This window comes from Nyctibius grandis, chromosome Z, assembly GCF_013368605.1.
Source record: "Nyctibius grandis isolate bNycGra1 chromosome Z, bNycGra1.pri, whole genome shotgun sequence".
Lineage (NCBI taxonomy): Eukaryota > Metazoa > Chordata > Aves > Nyctibiiformes > Nyctibiidae > Nyctibius > Nyctibius grandis.
In genome coordinates, this window is record NC_090695.1 from 9,225,775 (window position 1) to 9,252,813 (window position 27,039).

Below are 27,039 nucleotides of genomic sequence, written 5' to 3' on the forward strand. Positions count from 1 at the left end.
AACTTTCAAAGTAGCCAGGTGAGAGGTGGTGAAGTGCTTTCCCAGGGAGCAATGCCAGAACGTCTGTGCCACTTTCTGTATCAGAACAGAGGAATGGATTTTTCTCTGGGTGCTTAGCTTACAAAACTGTGATGGGCAGGACCAACACCAGTTGAGTTAGGACTGTGCTAAGTGACATATAAGGCTCTACCCTCCTTCTTCCCTCCAAGAGCAAGCCCCATGGTGCCTGTTGCTCTTTGCAGTCCAGTTATGCCCTATGTTACTAGTGTAAACACGGACTCAACTAGGACTCAGCTGTGACTCTAATCTGCCTGACCCATTCAGCCAGCTTGGTGAAAACATGAAATATTAATGAACTGCCTACAGCTCTTGTGTGCTTGGTTTGCTGTAAATGCCTTTTAACGTACTGATCAAATTTTCAGAATCGACACAAAAGCGACAAACACGTCAACAATCGCCCAGTCCAGGTCCTGATCAATGGCATGTAAGTCCTTTTTCATTTGCTGTAATTTTGACTGGGAAGAGCATTTTATTAATAATAATATTTTTCTGTGTGATTCCAAGGATCACTAAACAATTTAAAATCAAATTGTCTTTCACACCATCAGTTCACCATGCAGTTCTGGACTATGTGTCTAATGAACCCAAGACACAGTACCACAATCAGTGTGGGCATTATGGCTGTGACCTTGCACTGACAAAAAGTAAACTCCTTCTGTTCCTGGATATATATATGTTTAAATAAGTGATACTTTGAGCATATTGTATTATTTTACTCCTTACCCTAGAAGTGACAAGCAAGGCTATCTTCCCATGTCCATTTATGTTCATAGCATTTATTTCTGCATTAAGCAAAACTAGGCATCATCAACAAGTTATTTTAAATTAAGAAGCAGGAATAGCTTCCTCATACATGTCATAACACTTTGAGTACGTGTAGCACTTCTGGCTTAGATGTACTCAAAACATTTCAGCTGTGTGCTTTGGACGTTGTACTGCTAGTACTGTTCTTTCCTGCAGAAAAAATAGCAGAGGCTTTGGCTTTTGTGGCTGACAGATGTGCTGTTTACTTGCAGCTCCATGGAGTCCAACTGTGCATAGGACACAGCTGTAGACAGCTGTGAGGTCTCTGGTGACTTTTTTTTCTGTGCTATAGATAGATAGCAGTATGTTGTGTAAACTCCAACAGATGATCAAACAGTTAAAAATATAACTGGTAACTGAAGAATGGGAACATACATTTTGTGCTTTCTGCTAAGTAAACCAGTTTCTTAGTTTACTGTGTATTAGTTACTGTGTCTAGGAAACATACATTGAAACAGAAATTTTCTAATATTTTGCCTGTGTTCAAAAACTGGAAACCATGTGTCCTGCCCAACTCCGACCGACACTGAAAAAGCAAGGCTGAGCTGAACTTGAGATTGAAAGACAGTCCTGTTTTGATATAGCTCTTGATATTTCTTACCCCTAGATTTTGCATATACATCTATCGTGACCTGGTTACACTGGTGCTTGCAGTTTATCTGGCTGTCTGCATGCACATCTTGCTTAGTGCTGTGAAGGCCACTGCAGACATGGGCTTAGCCAGGCACATACACAGCCAAAGCACCTGCATTGACCTTCCTGACAGCCAGGCCCACACAGAACCAGATCTGTTGCTCTGGCCCTTAATAGTACTAAGAAAAACTAACACAACTGGCCATTTTCCCACGTGTTTGGGAAGTCTGATACACAGTAGAGTTTTTTTCTGAGACCATGTGGCCTTTCAGGGCAAGAAGGGAGTAGTCAGTCCAGACAGAAGGACAGTGCACATGGACTGTGCTGTTATTGTGGGGATTGGTCTCAACCCTACACAGGTCACCCCAACCACTTTTTTGTATTGTGGTTGTCCCTTAGCTTAGTATGGACCAGGCCACATCATGGCAGACTCTGCTCCATCTTATCAACAGCGCAACCCACAGTCTGGCTCCAGGAGCAGAGCTGAGTATCCTACTTTCCCGAGTGGTATTTGCTTTATGTGCCTACTTACTAGAGTTTTCTTGCAGGTTAAAGGACGAAAAATGGATGAATGTCCAAGTGGGGGATATAATAAAACTAGAGAACAACAACTTTGTGACAGTGAGTACAGTTTTTCTCCATCTTGCTCGAAGTTAATCTCTGTAATAACTCTTATCACTAATAAACAAATGAGTCAGGAGTGATGATAACTGCCTCAGAGACCTGCAATGTGCAGAAGCCACAAGTAGCATCATGGTGCCATGCCCTCTGACCATGTCAACTCATGCCAAGTCTCTCTGTCCATGTTCAGGCCGATCTACTGTTACTATCGAGCAGTGAGCCGCACAGCCTGACATACATCGAGACAGCTGAACTGGATGGGTGAGTGAGCCTGGCCCTTGGGTGCAATCACTGCAAGGCCAGATCTTCTCTGGTGAGCCTGGGTGCTGCAACCTTACCTGCAATTGCTTTTGTAGCAAGAGTTTCCTAATACATGGAATAACCTTTGGGTAGGTATCTTGAAAATAACATCTGCTGGAGGATACTTTTGTCTTTTTCAGTGCAAAAGTCATATGAGGAGGGGACTTTTATTTTTAGTGACAGTTCTTCTAACACTGAGTTAGTCTGAAAAGTGTTCCTGCAATGACCCAGGTCACTGGCAGAAGCTTTCTGTTTCTTGTGTCTCTCTTAGTCTTTTCTCTTAGCCAGATTATCGGGGTGGGATAATCACAATGAATAACTCCAGTAATCTCCTTTGGACTGCTATACCGTAATATTAATGCATGCACACTGCAAAGGCTTCCAAACATTGCTCACTCCAGGGCACAACTGACTACAAGTCAGAGGGCTGCAACTAATTTGTATTAATTGGAATAAACTGGATCTGACCTCATCTTTATGACCCAACTTGCATTACCTTTTCTGCGTTGCCTGGAGCTAGCATCAGCTTGAAAGACTAAGTAAGACCAGAGAGATCAAGAAACTATGTCTCTCACAATACCCTACAGCCTGCCCTCTGGACTTTCCCTGTCCAATTTCTGCTGAAAATGAGCTTGTACATGCAAATGCCAGGAGGCTCTGAACAAATGCAATGTTTCTTTGACATTGCATTTCAAACTCCCCAGCTAGCTAGTCCCAGGACTTGAGCAATCTTCAGGACCAGAGTACCATGGGAGAAGATCCAGAGCTCTCCTATATGCTCAGATACCTCAGGGTTCAGTGTGGTATGAGTGGCAGGATAGACAGTGAGCTGCTCAGGGAGCTGAGATGCCTGGCCTTGTACTTTGTAGTGAAAATGAGAAGACAGAGCCACCTTACTCTCTTTGATACCATGGTACCATGTCCAGAATTCCTCTGGCTTGCTTGTCTTTGCAACTGAAAGAGACAACTACACAGCTGTCTCTTTTACTACAGGTAAAAAAGGATGATGATGGCATAGTCCATCAGATGTCTAAGGAAGAAGACTGTCCTCAAGAACAGGAGTAACTGTCAGGAAGAGCTTTCAGTTCACATAGGACTTTCAGTTCATGTCTTTGTCTTTTTATTTATTACAGTGAAACAAACCTGAAGGTGAAGCAGGCACTGACAGTCACTTCAGAGCTTGGAGAAGATCTTCAGAAACTGACAGAGTTCAATGGTGAGTCTACATGGAAAATTCACTTTCCAGAGAATTTACTCAAGCACCAGAGTCCAGAGAGTGCCTGGGTGTCCTCCTTCCAACGAGGCTGGAAGGGACCTCTAGGATCATCGAGTCCAACCTTTGACCTAACACCACTGTGTCAGCTAGACCACAGCACTAAGTGCCACATCCAGTCTTTTCTTAAACACCTCCAGGGGTGGTGACTCCACCACCTCCCTGGGTAGCCCATTCCAATGCCTAATAACCCTTTCTGATGTGGTTAACAGGCAACGTGTCCTTTCTTAGCGCTGTTTTGTGCATCAAAGAATAGAATAGAATAGAATAGAATAGAATAGAATAGAATAGAATAGAATAGAATAGAATAGAATAGAATAGAATAGAATATTTCAGTTGGAAGGGACCTACAATGATCATCTAGTCCCACTGCCTGACCAATTCAGGGCAGGCTGAAAGTTAAAGCATGTAATTAAGGGCATCGTCCAAATGTCTTTCAAACACTGACAGGCTTGGGGCATCGACACCTCTCTAGGAAGCCAGTTCCAGTGTTTGACCACCTTCTCGGTACAGAAATGCTTCCCAATGTCCAATCTAAACCTCCCCTAGCACAGATTTGAACCTTTCCCACGCATCCTCTCACTGGATACCAGGGAACATATAGCAACACATACACAGAAAGGAGCCAGACCTGTCAAAACCAGAATATTCCGTGCTTACACATCATCTGTCTGCAGAAAGAGGATAGGGGAACAGACCAAGTGGTGTTAGTCACGCTCCGCAGTGCCCTGCTAGCTTAGGTATGAGGGCAGGATTACGGGAAAAGTCAGTATGGAAAGGGGTGGAGTGAGAGCTGCTGTCCTTGGAACGCCTCAAGGACTGCAGACTCTCAGGAAATATTTTTAGATAAAGAGGAAAAATAATTAAAAAAAAATTCTCTTTGAAATAACGAGATGATTCCCGGACAAATGTTGAGGACATGGCAAAGAGTTAGCATAGCTGGGAGTGTCTCTGGTAGAGTCATCCCAAGGCATGGGCTTTTCTTTTGCTTTCTACATTGAGGTTTCATGAAATGTGTGTGGTCTCAGGTGTCAGCTCAGTACATCAGGATTTCTCTGAAGTGATGGCTGAGGTTCCAAGTGTTTTAGGTCTTGAGAAATATGTTTTTACAGGTACAGTTAGGTGCTTTATGTTAATAGAGTGGCATGCCTTAATTATTTTCCTGAAGAGGCTGCAGTGTGTATCAATCTGTAAGCAAAATCTTCATCTTAAATAATTTTTTAAGCATTTTCTGTGTAATTGTTATCTAAGGGTACTGCATTCTTGAAACTGCATAATTAAAAAAATATTTCAAAATATTTTGGAAAATGAAAACTTTTTAAATCAAATATTTACTTGCCCTTTAAATCTCTATTTTAGTTATATTGTAAATAAAAGTGGGGTCTTTGCAATACTTAAAATAAATAAAATGTTTCCCAGGATGATTTATATTTGGCAGAGTACTGGGAAGAGTGCCTAGAATCAGGCCCAACCTTGCATTTCCCCAGAAAACCTCTGTAGAAGTATTTAAATATTTATGTAACTCTTTATCTAATTACTTCTTAACACCGGAAGAGAGGAAAGGGTTGAGCAGCTAATACAGGCACTCAGTGGAATGCTTAATGTGAGTTATCATGTTTGTTGACATGCAGACCCTCTTGCTTACTGGAAAGCAGATGTGGATGTTGACACGCAATGTACTCACATGAGCGTTGTCCCACAGCTGGCACGAGGAGAGACACAGTCTGCTTGGTGAAGGATCATGCCACGGGTTTCGTTCACCAAAGTCTCGTTGTGCCGGGTTTCAGGTTGCACTGCAAAGCCTCTGTTTTCTTTGTGCTTTTCAAGGGGTTGCAAGGGCTGCAGTGAGATGCATCTGGTTACTGTAGACTTTTAGAAATTATGGAGTACAGGTTTGATTGCTCTTGGATTAACTGGATGATAAAACAGAAGATCAGTATAGTTAGTATGAGCTCTGGTGTCACATATGTCACAGAATTTCCTAATTTCTTCATCTTTCAAGTCTGATGATTTGTCTGCTCTAGAGCAGAGCTTCTTTTCTACGAAAAGAACATCCATTCTTGATTTTAAAATTTGCAGTGGTGAAGACTACCGCAATACTTAAAGTTGTACTTTTCTTCTGGACTTCTCCTGATTTTTTTTCCAGTCTCTTGAGCCTGGTGTGTTTTGCCTGAGAACAGCTGGAAGGGCTGTATTCTCTGCAAATGATAGTCCTTATGTAGATATTTGCAGCCTGTGATCAAAATAACTTTAATGTTCCTGCTGATAAACTGAACAGACTGAACTCTTGGATTCCCTTTCAATAAGGTGTATTTGTATTTTCCAGTTCTTTCCAAGACATCCACAGGGCTCTGCTTTGAATCTTTAGATGTTAGGTGCAAATGTTGATTTAAATAATCATTTTTATACTGAAGTGTCTGTGTTTACAGTTTTGTGTGAACAAGTTTTATTATAATAAACATGAAGTGTGGAAATAGAAACAGGCTCTCCAATCTCACTTACAGTGTCAGCTTCATGGCCAAAGAAGGCAGCAGTATATTTTTTCACATGCCACTGGGACTTAAGTTATAAAACAGATGAAATTAAAAAACGGTGAACAAAGACATCTCACTTAATTAGTCCTTTGCAGACTTCAGGCTATGATTTTTCTCGCTTGGGCTCCTGCAGTTTTAAAGAAAATGGAATAGGAATTATGTGAGGTCAGCACTTTCAGCTAAAGTTATACAGTGACATCCTACCACTACGAACTTGCTGTGAAAGGATTAAAAGTATGTTGCTGGTTCAACATTTCTTCTCATCCACATAAAAGCCATGGAAACTTTGGTTTTTACTCTACCAGTAAAAAATCGCCATGTTCAGAGAATAGGATAAACCCAAGTTCATTGTGGCTCATTGGATTATGACATGAATATGGGGAAGGAGCAATATCCCAAAACATCAGTAAATATGGGATACAGGATGGGAATGTCAGGGTCAGAAGGGGACTGCAGCTACAGTGTGAAATATTCCCTGTCTGAGAAGCAGCTGAGAATGCAGTATTGACTGACATCTTTCTGGGCCAAGATTTCCATTTTTGTTTTTACCTTCATTTTACAGGTGAAGTCAAATGTGAGGCACCAAATAATAAACTGGATAAGTTCACGGGAACTCTTACTCTTCAAGGAGAGAAGTATGCGCTGGACAATGAGAAGATGCTGCTGAGGGGCTGTACTATTAGGAACACAGAATGGTGCTTTGGTCTCGTTATTTATGCTGGTAGGTAGAAAAATTGACCTGTGAATTGCAGAGCACAGCATCATTAGCATGGAATTACATCACACTGTGTATGCACAAAGGATCCAAGTACTTTCCTCTTTGGAAAATATGTTTTTACCAGGTACAAGAACAAAAGCAAAACAATACATGAGATCCCTTGGCTTAATGCTAGCCTAGAAATTATGCATGTTACAGGGGATTTTAATCTGAGATTTTTTTATAGTGGTTTATAAGAGAAAATTGGATTGCAATTGTTACATTACAACATCCAATTCCATCTTAATTAACTGCTTTAGTAAGCAGTAGTAGTCTTTTATTTCAGAAATGCATGCAGCTAAGTACCTGAAAGAAGTCTTGATCAATCAATAAGAAAGAATGTAAAAATTACATCTGTTTAAGAATTACAGCTCAATTAAATCTGCCTTTACTGGCCCACACTGGACCAATTGGAGTCTTTCTCTCACCAGGCTTGTTCAAAATTTTTCACTCTTAAGTGTATTTGATTAAAAATTCCACATCATTTCTATGTGATTTTAATCCATATTGGAATATCAGGGTCATCAATAATATTAATGTAGACCATTAGACCTATGCTTTTTATGAGCATAGGCCTATTGTTTCTATACTGCTGTAGACATGTGAGATGATGTATAATGTGTCACCAATAACACAGCAGTATCAGGTACCCTGTGAAAAGTAATTAAACTTGAAAGGGAGGATTGACTGTTGAAAGAAGAGAGCAGGCTCAAAATCCAGAATTAATGGGTTTATGTGACTCTCTCCACATAATCTAAGGCAAGTGACTTAACCTTTTTCTGCCTAAGTTTCCCACCGGCACTGTAAACTGCATATACCTGCCTGTATGGTGTGATGGCTATTTATGCTGTAAAGTACAGTGGGGCCTCAGAGGCAATCAGCTTTAGAACAGCTAAGATTTATTAATAAAATTCATGAGTGTGTTTCATCTCCAGGGCCAGACACAAAACTAATGCAGAACAGTGGAAAAACAACTTTTAAACGGACGAGCATTGATCGGCTCATGAATGTCCTTGTGTTGGTGGTAAGTCTGATTAAAGCATCTTCATTTCTTCAGATGTATTCATCATTTCCAGATGCTCCACCTCTTTGTCTACACAAATGAGGGAATATCAGAAGTGACTAATGATAAAAAGAAAAATTATATAATAATTTATTAGCAGCCTGAGTTCTGCAGCGCCTCTGCCAGCCTATTTTGCAAAGCAAGGCCATTACATTGACAGCATTAAGGACCTTTCTTCTGAGTTTTTCATTTGCTCTGCTCTCCCTTTTTCTGTATTTTTTTCATGAGAATCAGTTTGAAGCCTGCAAATGCCTTTTTTCCCTAGTAATTTTGTCATTTTTTTATTTAAATAAACATTAGCACTTCTCCCTCTTCCTCCTGATTTCTTGGCATCTCTGGTGATATCTGCATAGGACTTGGTAACTGAGTTTGTTAATTTACATGATGCCAGCTTCTGACTTAACACATTAGGGTAAAATATTAAACATAGTCTCATTAATACTTATAAACTGGTGTTTTTAGCAGCTGGGAAATGTGAGAACACTAATCTTATATAGCAGGCACTGTCCTCAATTTGGAAAACAGATCTGATTTGAGGGTTAAGCCTATCAGTGGTTTTAACAAATGGCAAATACTTCCAGGCAAATGTAGTGATTCTTCTACAGACTATCCTAAGATTTTACTGCTTGTGTTCAAAGCCACTCAGGGAAGGAATACATACACTCTGACACTGTTTTACTCAATGTTGCTTGAAGAACAGCTCTTTAGTTTCAGGCTTTTATTTTCCTTTGGGTGCAAGTTTGTCATTCTTTTTCATTCATGCTGCGCCACCTTCGGTTTATGACAATGGGCAGGTCTGGTGGCCACTGTTCCTTCTTCTTCCCTCCTGCCCTTGCTCTCCAGCCCAACCTGACAGCCAGGCTGGGGCCAGGATCCATCCCCAGGCACTGGAGCAAGCCCCAGAGAAGGCGTCCAACAGCAGTCTGTCCATCACAGCAAGGCTATCATGAGCTCTCCCTGCCTTCCATGACTTCATGACTCCTCAGCACTGAGGCTTACAGCACAGTTTCCAGGATGGCACCAATCTCCAACTTTGCCACTTCATCCCAGCCCCTGTCCTCCTGCTTTTTTCTCGGGATCCTAAAATCTCTTTAGGCGGGACTAGGGGCAGGAGATGTTAGTGGATGGAGCCAGGTGTGCCTCTGTGAGACTGAAATTGTACCAAAGCAGCAGTGGTTAGCCCAGTTGTCAGAGCTGTGAGGCAGTGTTCTGAACATCTGCCTGTGTGTATTTGCTGTAAAGCAGTGCCACAACACAGAGAGTCACTCCACGGTCATCTTCCAGCCCCCTTGAGTCCTTGCTCTATGTACAGTAAGGACATGCCCTTGACTTTAGTAACCTTACACCAATCTCCACGAACTGAAAATCTTGATTACCATCATCAGCTTGTTTTCCTCAGTGTTTTCTTCCCTTACGCTTGAGGAGACAACAAAAACAATGTTGGGGACTCTTACATTCAAAATTTGGAAGCATTTGAAAAGCTTCACATTTTCTTAGGTCTTCTGCTGTGCTTTAGCTGGAGAGGAGGATGGGCTGTGGGGTAGGGCTGTGGGGGATCCACAGGGCACAGAAACGGAGGAGAGGAAAACTGAATAGGGAACTTGGAATTTAGCGTTCAATTAAGATTTGCCAAATCTCCTTTCACAAGTCAAGGGTCCCACCCAGAGCTTTCAGTCTGTTTGGCCTCTCTTCATGAACACAAACAAGATGAATTTACCTCCTGGCTCCGTTTTAAAAAACTGAGCAAGTTGCAGCCGATTGCATCAGCCTCTGCCTGGGTTCTTGGGTGCTGATGGAGCCAAGGGTGTGTTTTTCTCCTTTACACGTTTTTAAGCCACCTAACATTTTGGTGTCTAAGTAAAGCTCTGTACTACCCTAAGCACCAGGCTCTTCACACACCCAAGGGGATGTGGCAACAGGTCTTTCCAGCTCACTGGGTGGTCGAAGGTTACAAAATGTGGTCATAAAAAGAGGCAGTATGTTGCACTCTTGAATTTGAAAATACAAAGCAGACACAGCTTGCTATAAATAGCTCCTTTTAAGTGTAATGAAACTTGTTCCATGTTGACATTGGCAAAACTATTTTGTGTTTAATTGTCCATAAAACTTTCAGGCACAAAGCAGTGTTTAAGAAGGGCTGGCCAATGGAGTCCTGGTTAAAGGCTGCGCTGGTCTGTCCCAACAAGGGTTAATCAGGAGTGAACCTTTCCAGATGGCAACCATAGCTGTTTTTTCATGTTTGGAAGTGTTTCTTGGATATCTGAGAGAGATGTGAATGTTGCTCCTTCGACGATGCACCTGCCAGCTCCAGGAATCCTTTTTACTCCAAAACTTGCTTTTTAGCAGGCTGCGGGGAGCCTGTTTTCAGAGAAACAGGGCTGTCATCTTCATCTCTTAAACAACTTATTGCTTCAAACCCCAGAGCAGAACTCAAAGTGCCAATAAAGAAACCAAGACAGCTTTAATTCACAGACAACAGGAAATGTTTGTCAAAAGTCACCTGCTCTTTACAAAAATCCCACTCAGTCCTGCAGAGGATCTTTCTCAGGCACTGCAAGGGCAGGACCCAGAGAGAGAGGATGTTCACGCTGGGAAGCTCCATGAGCATTCACAAGCCTACGATCAGGGTTTTTTCACATTCTTCTCTTGCAGAGCTGTGGTTATGATTACAACACCCTGCACACAGTTGTTTCTCTGCACAGAAATTAATCTCCAGGGCTGCTTCTAACGGCTCGGTCTTTTGCGTTCGTCTCAAAGCAAACAACATGTCAGTGAACCTTTGTGTAAGCACGAGTATTGCACAGAAGCTGAGCTGTTAGGGACGAGAGCATTGACAGCAAAATGCACATAAAGCAAAATGTGCATAAAGGAAGTGCAGTCATAGACAAGAGCTGCTGTGGTATGGGAAAGTTTAGCTGCTGTCTTGCCCCATGTGTATTTCTGTTGCTAAATCATACGTTGAATTTCCTACATGGATTGTGGTATTCTACAAACTGACAATTTTTAACCTGTGAGGCAGCGAAGAGTCATTCGGGGTACAGTGATAAGATAGAAGAGCAAACTGGCTGTTCTAATTAATTTAATTTACAACAGGCAAGGTCTGCAGAGAGAAGTAGTAACTTTTACTTGACCAACAGAAATATCTGTAAAAATGGACAGGCTTGTCTATTTTCTCTGTCTGTGTCTATTGGTTTAATAAAGGACATTACCTGTCCCCAGGTCATGCCTCTTATATATCCTTAAGTCATGATGATTACAACAGCACAAATCGAAGTCTGTTTTTACTGCTGGTCACAGAGGTTTAAAAACACTGCACCACATTCCTTACCAGCAAGCAATATTTTCTCCATTTCACAAGTGGAGTAATTCATTGGGCCTCCCACAATTAAATAGAAAAGCTACTACTGAAGCGGGAAATAAATGTGTCCCCTGAAACTCAGCCCAGCACCTTTACTTACTGCAAGTCCCCTTATAGCAGCTTCTTGGTATTAAAATTCAAGTTGGACGTATGTGAACTTTTCATCAAGTGATTCAGTAACCTTTCTCGTCTCATAGATTACCTCAGCAATACAACTACCAACTTTCCAGCAATGTTTGTAAGTTTGTAGTTCTAGATTTCCTTGCAGTTTATATTAATTTCTGTTACATTCCCTTCTTCCCCTTCTTTTTGGATACTTTTCCACATAATTGTATTGCTATGTTTTTGTTTTCTTTTAATTCAAAATTCTTTATGACCTATGTAATGTCTTTTTGTCTATTAACTGGTGTTCCTGAGCAAGTCCCAGTTTTCACTAAGGTGTCCCACTTTGAAATTCTCTTCCCAGTCGCTTTAGGCTTCAGGAGATAGGCTTCTCTAAAGTCCAAGGATACGCATCACTGGTTCGTGATGCTTTCTGTTTGCTCAAAGGAAACGTAATCAGGTTATGATGGCAGGTACTAAGAAAACCATCAGTTCTGAGTCAGTGATTAACTCTCCTTTAACCATCAGAATGACATCCAGTAGTGAATGCCAGCACGCGCAGTGATAGATTTTCTGTGTTACAAATTGTCTTTAGTAGTTTTTCAGAAATGTGAGAAAAACTATGATACATCCAGCAATGGCCAGGTAAAGTCCTCCAGGCAGTTTCTATTCCCAAATGTGCAGCCAGATGTTTGAGGACCCGCAGCTCATCTCACCTCTAACAACATTTGATGTTCTGCAGCCAGCTGCCCATGAAAACCCTGGTTTAGGTGTCTATTTGGGACTTAAATCGCCAGATGTTTGAGATCTTGTGAATCCAAATTGCCAGACTCTGCACTGTGTAATTTTGTCCTTGAGGTATAAGTGTTGTAACTTTGCTGGTTTTCCTCCTTCACTCCTAGGAATATTTGCCTGTGATTCAGGCTGTCCAGCCCAATCTTATTAGAGTCTTCTGATTAACCTGTACATAATAAATTCCTTGTTTCTAAACTGCAATATTTTTGGGTTGGTTTTTTTTTTCAGATCTTTGCATTTTTAGCACTGATGTGTCTTATTCTAGCCATCGGTAATGGCATCTGGGAGTATGATAAGGGCTACTACTTCCAAGTCTATTTGCCCTGGGCAGAAGGCGTCAACTCTGCCTCCTACTCCGGCTTCCTCATGTTCTGGTCATATGTGATCATTCTAAACACAGTGGTGCCAATTTCGCTCTATGTCAGGTAAGTGCCAGAACCTTCTTTCATATTTCATCTTAGGAGAGGTTTAGCTTTTGCCTTAGCTGGGAGCGGCATTTTCTCTAGACACAAATGCAACCCCATTGTGGATGACCACACACAACCACAGCAACTCTTTTCTTCTTTCTGCTGCCTTCGGAGGACTTTGTCAGGGTTGGAGCATGGACAGCAGTGAGCCCTGGAAGATGAAAGGATGATTTTGCAGTTAAAGGGGAGGTGTAGGATGCTGTAGGAGTAAGACTGGAAGCCTGTTACTGGTAGCGTCTTGCACTGCCCATCAAACAAAGTGAACGGCACGTTCTTTGAGGTGGTTGTAGGGCTCATGTGAGGAGTGGATTGCCAGGTAAGTAGGTGTAATCAGGTTGAGGATCCATGGTATTTGGTGCTATATGAGCAGAGTGAATGTTGCCACCTCCCAGAGAACATAGTGCTATGTTGGTTATTGCAGATAGGCAAGCAGGTGTAAAAGGCAGGCAATGTGTTTGTGACACTCTCAAAACCTTGAGGTTTGGGTGTAAATGGAGTAGGCCTGTATAATTTATCATTGCACCTTACTCTTCAGGCAGCTTTGGTACTGAGACTCTCTTTTGAGTTTGTGAATATGAGGAATTAATCCCGTTCCTGTCCAGCATGTCACACTAGCAGCAAGGTGGAAATTCATGTCATCTGCGAGCTGATCCAGCTCCTTGGTTGTACTGAGTGACACAATGACTCGTTTATTGTGGAGCTCTGGGTTGTTTGAGCCATGGCTGTGCTCATCCCACAGCACTGGACTCAGCCCAGCCCACAGCCCTGCTGGAAACCCTCCCCATCTGAGCACCACTCCCAAAACTGCACCAAGTGAAACCCACTGTTCCTGCCTCACTTTTCAGTCTGAAAAGTTCTGAAACTTTTCAAATACATTTATAAGACATTGTTTTATAAATAAAGGAATGTGCTATAAACTTAACATAATTTCAGTCGGACTTGCTTCAGCTTTGCTTACTGCAGGCCACTTGAGGACAACCTGATGAGTACACCCTGTCATTAGCTTCAAAGTTGTCTTCTAATTGCAATCGCTAATGGTGGTGCTGAAGATAAAGATCTTGTCCCTTAAACTAATGAATATTCCATCACCTTCTCTTTCTCCAGTGTAGAGATTATACGCTTGGGTAACAGTTTCTACATTGACTGGGACCGTAAAATGTATTATCCCCTGAATGACACGCCGGCTCAGGCCCGTACCACTACACTCAATGAAGAGCTAGGGCAGATCAAGTACATCTTCTCAGACAAAACAGGAACTCTGACTCAAAACATCATGTGTTTCAACAAGTGCTCCATCAATGGCAAATCCTATGGTATGTTATCTATTTGTCTTATTCTCTGGGTTTTATTCTATTATATGACTCTTGGTCGACAGAGACTAAATGTGACATCCAGAAGAGAGAGTCTTGTAAGAAGCTGCAGTGATCAAGTACAGGGTTGGCCATCAGGGATGCCTGGAAAGCCCTGATTACATCATTTGCATATCTTAATATCATTCTCCTGTCCCTTGTTTCCCCTTTTTGCCACCCTTTTACCTTCCTTTTTCTTCCCCAGTATTGTCCCACTAAAGAACCTGCACCTTATTCCTTTTTCCTCATTGGTCCCAGTTTTACTGCATCTGCACTCAAATATCTTTTTTCTGACATCACTGCCAAGGTAATCTAAGCCTTTTATGGTATTATTGACATGGTTACCCCAGTATTGCTAACCCTGCAAAACATAATACATAACTCACATAACTAACTCCATCCCCCAGGGTGTTATCTGCAAATTTTGTCAGCTTCTCACACTGTTATCTCTCACATTCAACAATTTCTCATGTCATGAGCAGCGGTTTTCCACATCCTATTCCGGTAGCCGAACCTTCACTCCGCACCTAGTCGATGGCCAGATCATTTGTCTTTAGCCCTCCCCGCATGCCCTGCCTGCGTGAACTGCTGTGCGAACTGCCGCGCAAACTGCCGTGCCACGCTCTGGCTGACGCGCCACTTTCTGTTTGCAAGCTCTGGTTGCAGTGCCCCTGACATCTGTTGGAAGGACAACACAGCTGGGCACAAGCAATCCAGGACGTTCCTGGAATGTGTGGATGACAACTTCCTTCTCCAAGTGATAGAGGAGCCGATGAGGAGAGGTGCCATGCTGGACCTTGTTCTCACTAACAAGGAGGGGCTGGTGGGGGACGTGAAGCTCAAGGGCAGCCTTGGCTGCAGCGACCATGAAATGGTGGAGTTCAAGATCCATAGGGCAGCAAGGAGGGCGCGCAGCCAGCTCACCACAGTGGATTTTAGGAGAGCAGACTTTGACCTCTTCAGAGACCTGCTTGGGAAAGTCCCTTGGGATAAATCCCTGAAGGGAAGAGGGGCCCAAGGAAGCTGGATAGTATTCAAGGACCACCTCCTCCAGGCTCAGGAGCGATGCAACCCGACAAAGAGGAAGGCAGGCAAAAATGCGAGAAGGCCTGCATGGATGAACAAGGAGCTTCTGGATAAACTCAGGCACAAAAAGGAAGCCTAAAGAGGGTGGAAGCAAGGACAAGTAGCCTGGGAGGAATACAGGGAAATTGTCTGAGCAGCCAGGGATCAGGTTAGGAAAGCTAAAGCCTTGATAGAATTAAATCTGGCCAGGGATGTCAAGGGCAACAAGAAAAGCTTCTATAGGTATGTCAGTGATAAAAGGAAAACTAGGGAAAATGTGGGCCGTCACCAGAAGGAAATGGGAGACCTGGTTACCTGGGATATGGAGAAAGCTGAGCTACTCAACGACTTTTTTGCCTCAGTCTTCACTGGCAAGTGCTCTAGCCACACCACTCAAGTTGCAGAAGGTAAAGGCAGGGACTGGGAAAATGAAGAACTGCCCACTGTAGGAGAAGATCAGGTTTGAGACCATCTAAGGAACCTGAAGATGCACAAGTCCATGGGACCTGATGAGGTGCATCTGCAGGTCCTGAGGGAACTGGCAGGTGAAGTTGCTAAGCCACTATCCATTATTTTTGAGAAGTCGTGGCAGTCTGGTGAAGTTCCCACTGACTGGAAAAGGGGAAACATAGCGCCCATCTTCAAGAAGGGGAAAAAGGAATACCCGGGGAACTACAGGCCAGTCAGTCTCACCTCGGTGCATGGCAAGATCATGGAGCAGATCCTCTTGGAAACTATACTGAGGCACACGGAAATCAAGGAGGTGATTGGTGACAGCCAACATGGCTTCACCAACGGCAAATCATGTCTGACAAATTTGGTGGCCTTCTATGATGGGGTTACAGCACTGGTGGATAGGGGATGAGCAACTGATGTCATCTACCTGGACTTGTGCAAAGCATCTGACACTGTCCCACACGACATCCTTGTCTCTAAGTTGGAGAGACATGGACTTGACGGATGGACCACTCGGTAGATAAGGAATTGTCTGGATGGTCGCACTGAAAGAGTTACGGTCAATGGCTCAGTGTCCAAGTGGACACCAGTGACGAGTGGCATTCCTCAGGGGTTGGGATTGGGACTGGTCCTGTTTAACATCTTTGACAGCGACATGGACAGTGGGATTGAGTGCGCCCTCAGCAAGTTTGCCGACGACACCAAGCTGCGCAGTGTGGTCGACACGCTGGAGGGAAGGGATGCCATCCAGAGGGACCTTGACAGGCTTGAGGGCTGGGCCTTTGCAAACCGCATGAAGTTCAACAAGGCCAAGTGCAAGGTCCTGCATGTGGGTCGGGGCAATCCCAAGCACAAATACAGGCTGGAGGAGAATGGATTGAGAGCAGCCCTGAGGAGAAGGACTTGGGAGTGATGGTTGACGAGAAGCTCAACATGACCCGGCAGTGTGTGCTTGCAGCCCAGAAAGCCAACCGTATCCTGGGCTGCATCAAAAGAAGCGTGGCCAGCAGGTCGAGGGAGGTAATTCTGCCCCTTTACTCCGCTCTTGTGAGACCCCACCTGGAGTACTGTGTGCAGATCTGGGGCCCCCAACAGAAGAAGGACATGGAGCTATTGGAGCAAGTCCACAGGAGGGCCACGAAGATGATCAGAGGGCTGGAGCACCTATCCTATGAAGACAGGCTGAGAGAGTTGGGGCTGTTCAGCCTGGAGAAGAGAAGGCTTCGTGGAGACCTTCCAGGAGCCTTCCAGTACCTGAAGGGGCTACAGGAAAGCTGGAGAGGGACTTTTTACAAGGGCATGGAGTGATAGGATGAGGGGGGATGGTTTGAAACTGAAAGAGGGGAGATTTAGATTAGATATTAGGAAGAAATTCTTTGCTGTGAGGGTGGTGAGACACTGGCCCAGGTTGCCCAGAGAAGCTGTGGATGCCCCTCCCTGGCAGTGTTCAAGGCCAGGTTGGATGGGGCTTTGAGCAACCTGGTGTAGTGGAAGGTGTCCCTGCCTGTGGCAGGAGGGTTGGAACTAGATGACCTTTAAGGTCCCTTCCAACCCAAACCATTCTATGATTCTATGATTCTATACTTCACCTACCAGAAGAGAGACAAGTTTGTACAGAGTTGGAAAAAATGGGAAGCAAATGTTGTTAGCTCTGTTACAGTCATTGACTTAAAAGACTCATTCATTATATGGCCCCGGGCAGTTTTCTTCATACTGCTGAAGAGGTGCTAACAATTCACAAACTTGATTAACATCACACTAATTGGTTAACATCATTAGATTCCTCCCCTGAGAAATTAGTCACTGCTTATTTGTAGATTGATGCTTGTTTTGCCTGTGTCAGACCTGCTGATGGACTGGTGTAACAGAAAGTGTGTCTTTTTTCTCAGTGCTATCACCTGGCCCAGTAAAAGTTATTTTTTCCTGTAAATCTTGTTTTGTGTATAACTGGAGACCACCATATCTCAAACAGTGCTACTATGGTAGCCAACATTAGTGCTGCCAAACAGTTTGAAAAATATTCAATCTGTTCCTTCTTGTGTCATGTAGTTGACTTTTCCAAAGTGGATGTCATCACCAAACACAGACACAGGATGTATGTTCAAGAAATGAATGGGAAATACACAGAAAGAAGGCAGACAGTCTATTGCTTATACTTTTCTAAATGCTTAGCTTCTTCCCCAGAATATACTTCTTTGGATTTGCTGCTCGAGGGCATTTGGGAAAGCCATGCCAGAAAGGAGGAATGAAGTTCTGCTGCCAGGGAGGATACTCTGGAGGCTTAGGTTTCCCATTGGGAAGGAGGTGTCTAAAAGCCTCTCAGTTACAGTTCGCAGGGGATCAACTGATCTGCAGTTGTCAGGAGACATGGCTTCTGAGATTTTTCTACACCTTCAGGGCTTTTGTGAGGGAATACCAGTACCTACAATTGACTGCGGTCACAGTTGAGGTTGCTGGTGCAGGTATGGATCTATCATTCATGTAATTAACTGTATTTCAATCTTACTTCAATGAAGTGTTGAATTTGGCTGGACTGGGCACAGTTCAGACCTTTCAAGTGAAATTTCCTTCAGGCAGAAGAACTTTCAACAGTGTTTCCTGGGGATGAGATGTCTTCCATTTCTGTGACCAGATCATCAGTTCAGGGAAAAATGAATGGAGCAGCCTTGCTACCTAGACGTGGAAGAATGGGCTTTGACAACTCCTTCTCTGTGGTTGTCCAGGGACTGTTGCAAACACAATACAATCCAGGAGCTGGATTTTGTCTCACATTCAAAAGCGAAGGTACAAGAAAAGTCATGCCCTGAGAGCACCTTCGTTTCCTACCTAGCACTAAGTCCTTTCTGGGTTCAGCTTGAGTCAAGTCTTCTTTACCCAAACGCCAGTCATTTTTATGGTAACTGCTTTGTGTTTCAAGCATCTGTCAGTCTCTGCATTTTGTCACGGATTAACATAGAAACTGATTGATATTAATCATCAGTCACCAGTACCTATGTCAAGATATTTATGCTTACTGAAACTTTTTAATCAGATACTAGCTTCAAAATACTTTAACAAATTTTTGTAGTAGAGAAGCTCAGACACTGCACTTATCTGGAGTTTGTGGCTATAACCTCCGTCTTTCTTGCTTGCAGGTGATGTGTATGATATGTCTGGGCAAAGGGTAGAAATAAATGAGGTAAGTGCTCAAGTGCTAGCAGGATCTGTGCTTTCTGTCAACCTGCCTGCCGAAGTGCTAGTGGACACAACCCACCCAGAAATAGCTCATGCTCTTGACCCTGGCAATAGGGATATATGTTCTTGTGGGTGTCAGAAGATTGCCAGAGTTGCATTCCCTTCCAGTAAGCCTGGTTTAAACCTGCAGGTCGGGTAGCCTGAGTGCCCACTGTTCCCTCAGCTTCACATGACATCCCAGTGCATGCACAGCTCCTCTTGAATACTTGTCCACTGATGTTTGTTGGGAACTTGGACATTGGTGAATTTTATTATCCTTGGCAGTTAATTAAAGCTTTGATGAGGAGTCAGTAAGTTCAGTCAATATTGATAACACGGTCAATGTCAAATTTGCTTATGTCTGGGGACATTGGGAAGTGTGAAAATGGGTGATTTCATTTCTATCTAGCCTCTGCTTGCTGGCACAAACCCACATCTTGGATTTCTAATATGTCTGAAAACTGCATGCAGTAATCCAAGTATCAAATGGCAAGATGATGATGAAAATCCCACTCCTTGTTCCGATGATTCATTTCCAGGCCATTTGAACTTAAATTACACACTGAAATCAGCTATTTGTGCCGAGTGCTGTGCCTCCAGGCTGCCCTCGCCCAGGCAGCAAAATGCAAAGAGCTGACATTCTTGGGGTGACATGATGGTGTCCTGCCAACCAGCTGCCCAACAGCTCCTTCTGCCCATGATACTCACCGGAGCAGAGTCCTGCAGGTCTAAAGACTGCTGCCCACACACCCACAGTCTTGCAGCGCCTGGACCTTGCTGCCAGATGAGTGTGTGTGTGGGGTGGGCCTGTGCTCTTGCAGTAAGTGCTGAATGTCAGCTTGCAGAGGTCAAAAGGATGACTCCCATCCTGGAAACTCTGAGCTCACCAGAGATGGGGTGGGAGTTAGAATCGTCTCTGGCAGGCTCAGCAGTGCATTTCTCCATGACACATCACACTGTGAGCTTTTGGCCATTTTTCCACTATGTTCCCCTCTGCTTGGGGCTCCTTGTGTTTAGATGAAATGGGCAGTGCCTGGGGAGTTGAACCTTTACATCACTTGTCTGTCATTTTTTTCCGTATCAGGATTTTTTCTTGCTTTGGGAAAATAAGGTGGACAACACGGCCTTTTGAATTGTTTTGAACAGGGCTTTTACATTCCCCTGTAACAGGCAGCCATTGAAATCAGGAGCATGATGCCTCCAAGCAGGCATTTCTTTACTATAAAAATCCTTTGGCAGGGATTCTGTAGGACCATTTGCTGTCGTACAGAGAGGCATCTTTAGCTAATCAGGTTCTCAGCCTGAGTGATGCTCTAAAAGGCACCTCAAGTGCCTGTCCTTTCCTGTAAATAAGTAGCTTTCATGACCTCCCACTTACATAGACTCATCGGTCTCTGTCACGAATAGCCCTGAAGAAGAGGGCCCTTTGTATATGCAGGGAAGAGAGGGGGACTATGATGGGCAGGCACTGGTGTACAGTCATGTGACAGCTCCACAAATAACACCAAACCATATTTTTGCAGAACACAGAGAAGGTTGATTTCTCATACAACCAGTTAGCCGACCCGAAGTTTGCCTTCTATGACCATAGTCTGGTGGAAGCTGTGAAGCTGAGTGATGTCCCAACACACAGGTTCTTTCGTCTGCTCTCACTTTGTCACACAGTGATGCCAGAAGAGAAGAAGGAAGGTGAGGACCATTGGAGGCACCAGACTGAGTGGTTATGTTCAGCCTGCACCACAGTATGTCTTCTCTCCACAGAAGCTGTTATTGGTCCTTTTGGCTCCTTGGTGATTTTCTGTAGTATGTGGCTACACATAAATCAGTGTCTTTGGAGATGCCACATGGGAAGAGAAAGGACCAGGGTCTCCACTCCCTGTGTGTTCCTGTGGTGGAGCTGACACTACTGCAAACACCACATCTCTGGAGTGCGGAAATTGCAGGTGCCACAGCTTCCCTGACGTGGCAGAAGGCTTGCCCAACTCTTTCTCTACTCTGCACCAAGTCCCATAAAGCAAAGAGCATAGAGCACCTATCCACTGGAGACTCATTAGCTCTATCCAGTGTTCCCACAGGTACTGGGTCAGTCTCCTCAAATCCCAGACAGAGTGAAAACTGTGCTTTAAAGTCTAGAACCATTAATTGACATGTATAAGGTGAAAATACTGATGAGAAAAATACATGCATATGTAACTAGAACAGGTTAAACTCAAGGAAGTTGTCCTCTCAGTGAGATCTGATAGTCTCCAAAGAGAACGATAGAAGACCCCAAAAGAGTCTAGGGGGCCTCTTGCACTGTCCTGGAGGATGAGTTGATGGGACTTGATGGAGACGTGTGGACATAAGGTGCTTTTTAGTGCTGCACCTCTGGGGATAGACAGAAATGTGAAGGGTTAACTGCTATATAATGTCTTTGATTTTGTATTTGTTTAGCCTCTGAAACAAGGCAGAAGTCACACTACTTTTTTTTCTTGCGTGCCAGGTAACTTGGTGTATCAGGCTCAATCTCCTGACGAGGGAGCCCTTGTCACTGCTGCTAGAAACTTTGGATTTGTGTTCAGGGCTCGCACACCGGAGACCATCACCATCGTAGAAATGGGAGAAACAAAAATCTACAAACTCCTGGCTATTCTTGATTTCAACAATGTTCGCAAGCGGATGTCTGTTATTGGTATGTTCCCTTTGCTCCTTTCTTTTCTTCCTGACTTTTTAGGCTCTCAAGTTGACCCTCATTCTGCTGTGATGCCTTTTCCTAGGAGACGTCCTTTGCAATGCTTTCTGAATAACATTTATGTCTGAGCGCTTCAGATGGGCTGCCTTGACTTTTCTATTACACAGCAACAGTGCTAAATAAACACCTAACTTAGGCAGGTGTTTTGCGTATCTTACATCCTTCATGACAATGCAGGAAAGGCCATGCTCCTAATCAATCAGCTTCAAAATTATCAGCGATAACTGAGGAAGTGGGAAAGGAGAAAGCAAGGACAAGCAGAGAAGTCCACTCTCCCAGAAGGAGAATGGAGTAATGATTCAAGAAACTTCTTGTAGCTTTCATTAACCCTCCAATGTCCTCAGCTACTTAAGGGATTGGAATCTCACAACTGTAGCAAGAGAGTGGTAGTACCGTTACTGCTAGGAGCAGTAGAAGCAGCAGGACCAGTTCCCTAAGAACAAATTGTTCCTGACTTTTGAATGCAGAAGTCCTGTGTGAAGTGCTGCTTGTAGAAACCACATAGAACCCTCTGAGCACCTGCTCAGACCAATGCGATCTGGATACAGTTGCCTCTGTGGCTACCGCTAATGTGGAGAGTAGTTGTATTATCTTCTGCTCTAAGCAAAGCTTGTCTTGATTCCTGGGAGTTTGCCAACACTTGGCAGAGTCTGGACACTTCTAAAAACCTTTTTTTGATTTTATTCAAGTGCTATGAATCCCATGTAACTCAGTCTGGGATTTGCAGCATTTCTTTTCCTCTTTCTTATAGTGCGGAGTCCAGAAGGTGACTTAACTTTGTACTGCAAGGGGGCTGACACCATTCTTTATGAACTGCTTAATTCATCCTGCGAGTCTCTCAAAGAGGAGACCACAGAACACCTCAATGTAAGTGTTTCTATCTGCACAACATCTCTGCATTTGATGGTTTCCTTTTCTCCAGATACGGAAATGTACTTGGTGTTGAGACAAAAAACAGATTTCAGAAACAGCACCTAAGCACCAATTTTTTAATTATGGAATGGAAAGAGAAATTAATTTACAAAGCCTTAGGTCTCAAATCAGTTGCCTAAGCATGGGCAGCAGGTGCCATTTGAACTGCTTCAGGACATCTGGACAGAGACAGCAAATACAATGCAGGACATTCAGAAGACCTGTATTTCTCTGGAGTAGGAGCTGGAAGCCAGGCAGGATAGATGAAACGCCTGAAATGGCACAATGCATCTATGTTTTGGCAACTAAATTCCATTCAAGTCTGCTGTTACTCTACAATGCATGCACCTGATACATTCAAGCATGCCTTGGATCGGAGTAACTCAGGTGATCAGTAAAGGGCCACAGTTTGAGTTTGTCCAGAAGCTCTTTGTTCATCCATAAAGCCTCCTGGCATTTTTGTCTGGCTTCCTCTTGGTTGGGATGCATCACTCCTGAGCCTGGAGATGACTCTTGAATATTAATCAGCTTTCTTGGGCCCCTCTTCCCTCCAGGGATTTATCCCAAGGTACTCTCCCAAGCAGGTCCCTGAAGAAGCCAAAGTCTTCTCTCCTGAAGTCCAGGGTAGTGAGCTTGCTGTGCACCCGTCTCGCTGCCCTAAGGATCTTGAACTCCACCATTTCATGGTCACTGCAGCCAAGGCTGCCCTTGAGCTTCACATCCCCCACCAGCCCCTCATTGTTGGTGAGAACAAGGTCCAGTATGGCACCTCTCCTCGTCGGCTTCTCTATCACTTGGAGAAGGAAGTTGTCATCCACGCCTTCCAGGAACCTCCTGGATTGCTTATGCCCTGCTGTGTTGTCCCTCCAACAGATATCAGGGTGGTTGAGGTTCCCCATGAGGACCAGAGCTTGTGAACGTGAAGCTACACCTGTCTGTCTGTAGAGGGCCTCATCCAGTAGGTCTTCCTTGTCAGGTGGCCTGTAGCAGACCCCCACTGTAATGTTACTTGTCCCTGCTCTCCCTTTGATCTTGACCCATAAGCTCCTGATAGCAAAAACATCTCTGCTCACTGCCTGGGGGAGGCAGAGAAAGTTGCTGGCAAAGGAGAGGTCAGAGCAGAGCTGTGGACGTGGCCTGTTCCTGGTGCACCTCTACTTCAAGCCTGGGGGAACATATCAGTTTTCACAAACCGTTCTCTGTTATTCCACAAAACACTGCAGAAAGCACTGTTACAGGGACTTGCTGAGATGTCATGACTGACTGTGTTCATGCTGTACATTTCAGCCAGCAGTTGTAACCCAAAAATGTTGAGCCCAGGTCCTAAATTCAAGGTTGTGTTCAGTGTTTAATTAGGTCTCACTATTCTGAATGTGTTGTTGAGAAATATGAGCCTGGGAAATAACTGCCTGGTTAATATAAAGTTTTAGAGACAGCAAGTAGGAAAGACCTTTTGCATTTTTTCTTTGTAAGGACTGTGGATTGCAATGATAAAGTGGTCTGGGACTAGTTTTTAAAAAGTACCCCAGTGTTTGTGATCTAAGGTGTGATTTTTTTCACCTTTCCTCTGCAGACTTTAGGCAAGAAGCTTTTACAGATAGCCATTTCCTTTCCGAGGGTCCTTTGTAAGCCCAAATGAGCAGACCATTCTTCTTTGACCTATTCTGCCTCACCACTGTCTCACAGGAGTTTGCTGGTGAAGGTCTGAGGACACTTGTGGTGGCCTATAAAAACCTGGACGAAGACTACTTTCAGGATTGGATCGGGCGTCACCATGAAGCAAGCACTGCCTTGGAAGGACGGGAAGATAAATTGTCGGAGTTATATGAAGAGATTGAAAAAGACCTAATGGTTGGTGTTTCAGGGAATCTGGGCCAAGCTCTGGGGGAGGCAGTGAGGATGGTGGTTTGTCAATAAACAGCTCAGTATGGCTTCGGTAAACATTGCTCTGCAAACAGCTCAGTGGGTTGTGTGATGGGAGTGGCTAGGAATATGGCAGTCCTGGGTTTTCACTGGCACCTCCATCAGGAGCCTGTAACTGGGGTGACAGCCACCAGTGCAGGGGAATGGTTTTATTTTAACTCACGTAGGTGTCAGAGTAGCTTTCTCATGATGAAATGACACACCAGAGCCTAAGGGAGATGCCATGGACCCAAATATTTCATCACTGTCCTTTGTATGTACAAATGGCTGATCTATTTATTTTTCTGTCTTTGAAATGGCAGGCAGTGAATAATCCCCTGTGCTCTTCCATTTCACAGAATGTCCTCTTTGTTCTTGCAGCCCTGGGCAGGATGGGAGATGATGTTCATGAACATGTTTGTGTCAGTTTGAAATAGGGCTAAACTGTGATCTTCAAGTCATTCTTTTTCTCCTTGAGTGTTGTTACAGCTTTTTGAATGCCCTGGGGGGGTCTGCCTGTGATTTAGAGCCATGAATAATGAATGAAAAGGATGTGTGGGATCTGAGAGGAAGCAATTCAGCTTTTGCACTCGCAGCAGTGCTTTTCTGAAGTCTCAGAAATCCTGTGAGCTGCACAGTTGCTCCTTCCATTAACTGTAAGCTCAGGATGCCAGGAGGGCCTGGAAAGAAGCAAGTGTGAGCCAAGGAGCTGCTGACCTCTGGAAGTTGCATAGTCCATGGGGCAGAGCCTAATGCCTTTCTGGGTCTCAAGAGAGTAGCGGAAAAAGCTGACCCTCCAGTCCAGAGAATACATCATGCAAATGCTCTGTGGGTCATGTTCAAAGCAGGAAAGACATGGAGATTCAAGAGGTTAAGGAACCAGCTGCCTTGCAAGAAAGGGTTATGAAGCTCATGGCCTGAGTAGAGAGGAGGTGATAGGCCCACAGCAGGAAGAAGAATGGCTCAGAAGAAAACACTGTGTATAAGAGACCCTTCTCTGTACTCTGTACAGGAGTGACTTGACTTCCAGAAGGTGCTGTGGGAGGAACAGAGGGCAGGTGTGGGAAAGCCTGGCTTGTGAGAGAGAACAGGTGTGAAAGCCAGAGTCAGCAAGAAAGTAGAAAGGTCTTGTGGAGGTGTAGAAGACTGCCAAGTATCATAGTCTGGTTGATGGGCAAGAGCAGAAGTCCCTGTGTGTGGCAGGCTCCTGCTAGGGGTCCTTAGGGGGAGTGAGGATGTAAGGACACAAGGGGGTAGAACATGGTTAGGTTCAGAGAATAGTAGTAAAAATGTGTCACGGTTTAAAGCTGGGCCAGCTATTAACCAGGTGGCAGATGCTCTCTGTTAACCCTCTCCCCCCCACCTAAGGGAAAGGGAAAAGGGAGAGAGACTTATGGGTTGGAAAGTTAAAACAGTTTTAATAAACTATAATAATGAAAAAGAATATAATAACAATAATAATAGAAATAACCAAATATATACAAATATGTACAAAACCAAGATCAAGAGCTTGGAAATCCTCCTCAGGCAGAGTTGCTCCCCCCAGCACAGGCAGAGGGGAAAAGACAGTACCTCCCCCCAGCATGGGCAGAGGGGAAAAGGCAGTACCTCCCCCCAGCATGGGCAGAGGGGAAAATGCAGTAGCCCCTGCCATCACACCTGCAGGCTTTTAACTGGAAACTGGCAAAGCTGGTACCAATCAGTGGGAGGCAGGAGGGCCCCTCCCTCCTGGGCCCCACCTCCAGGAGGCAGTGGGTTAGTGATAAATAGGAAAGTGAGAATGACATGTATGGGATGGAATACCTCGTTGGTCAATCTTGGGTCACCTGCCCTGTCTGCTCCTCCCTGCAGGTGCGAGCCCCCTTCGGCTCTTCACTCATAAGCAGTGAGGAATTTAGCAGTGACCTTGGTTTCTCTAAGACTAATTGGCCTGGTTTGGGCCAAACCAGGACAAAATGCTATTTATCAATGATTGACCTAAAGACTGAGGAAGATCCACAATCAGGAAGGCATCACAACTGTCCCTCCAGCTGCTCTTATACCAGGTCATGGGCAGACAGGCAAAGGCCTGTCAACAATACTATTGTGCCTTTCTGCAGCTCCAGAGAGACAATGGCTGTGAGGAATGATAGCCCTTGTACTCTGTTCCTGGACACATTTGCCATTAGTGTCCATCTTTGGGCTTCCAGCTCAGACTCAGGCTGCCACGGACGAGCAGGTACTGCCAGGAGGTGCCTTTCTATGCTACAAGCATTTAAGTGCTCGCTAGCAGGACCAGGGGCTACGGCTGTAAAATGTGTATTGTACAGTTTTGAAGACCCTATAGAGAAGTTCCCTCAGAGCTGTTATCTACATTGATAACACTCATAGCTGATAAGAGATGAACATCCCAGGAAGCCAAAAGGGATCTTGGGCTTAAAGCCAACCCCTGAATTTAGTCTCCCAACAGCAGGAGGTAGGTGGTAACAGATGCTGTCTAAACCTGAGCTCGCAGTGAAACCTTCATGTCCCTTTGGCAATACGTTAAAGCCACCAAGTATCTCCAAAATGCAGAAAAAAGCATTAACTTTAAAGTAATGAAGGTCTGTGTTCTGAGCAGTCTGTGGTTTAGTTGCATGACAGTGTAGGGCAGGGGTGGGGACAG

The 27,039-nt window shown here is 44.3% G+C and overlaps 1 protein-coding gene across 3 annotated transcripts in view; it reads left to right on the forward strand.

The window, feature by feature from the left end:
* The window catches only part of LOC137675936 (phospholipid-transporting ATPase ID-like), a 76,769-nt gene that overhangs the window by 31,648 nt on the left and 18,082 nt on the right, over positions 1-27,039 (forward strand). For all 3 annotated transcript variants that reach the window (XM_068422272.1, XM_068422271.1, XM_068422273.1), the window contains exons 6-18: positions 423-484; positions 2,046-2,118; positions 2,309-2,379; positions 3,552-3,634; positions 6,788-6,946; positions 7,918-8,006; positions 12,529-12,725; positions 13,872-14,080; positions 18,772-18,815; positions 20,374-20,539; positions 21,333-21,521; positions 22,333-22,448; positions 24,180-24,344. In XM_068422272.1, the coding sequence (XP_068278373.1) occupies positions 423-484; positions 2,046-2,118; positions 2,309-2,379; positions 3,552-3,634; positions 6,788-6,946; positions 7,918-8,006; positions 12,529-12,725; positions 13,872-14,080; positions 18,772-18,815; positions 20,374-20,539; positions 21,333-21,521; positions 22,333-22,448; positions 24,180-24,344 (1,623 nt within the window). The remainder of the gene's footprint in view (positions 1-422; positions 485-2,045; positions 2,119-2,308; positions 2,380-3,551; positions 3,635-6,787; positions 6,947-7,917; positions 8,007-12,528; positions 12,726-13,871; positions 14,081-18,771; positions 18,816-20,373; positions 20,540-21,332; positions 21,522-22,332; positions 22,449-24,179; positions 24,345-27,039) is intronic.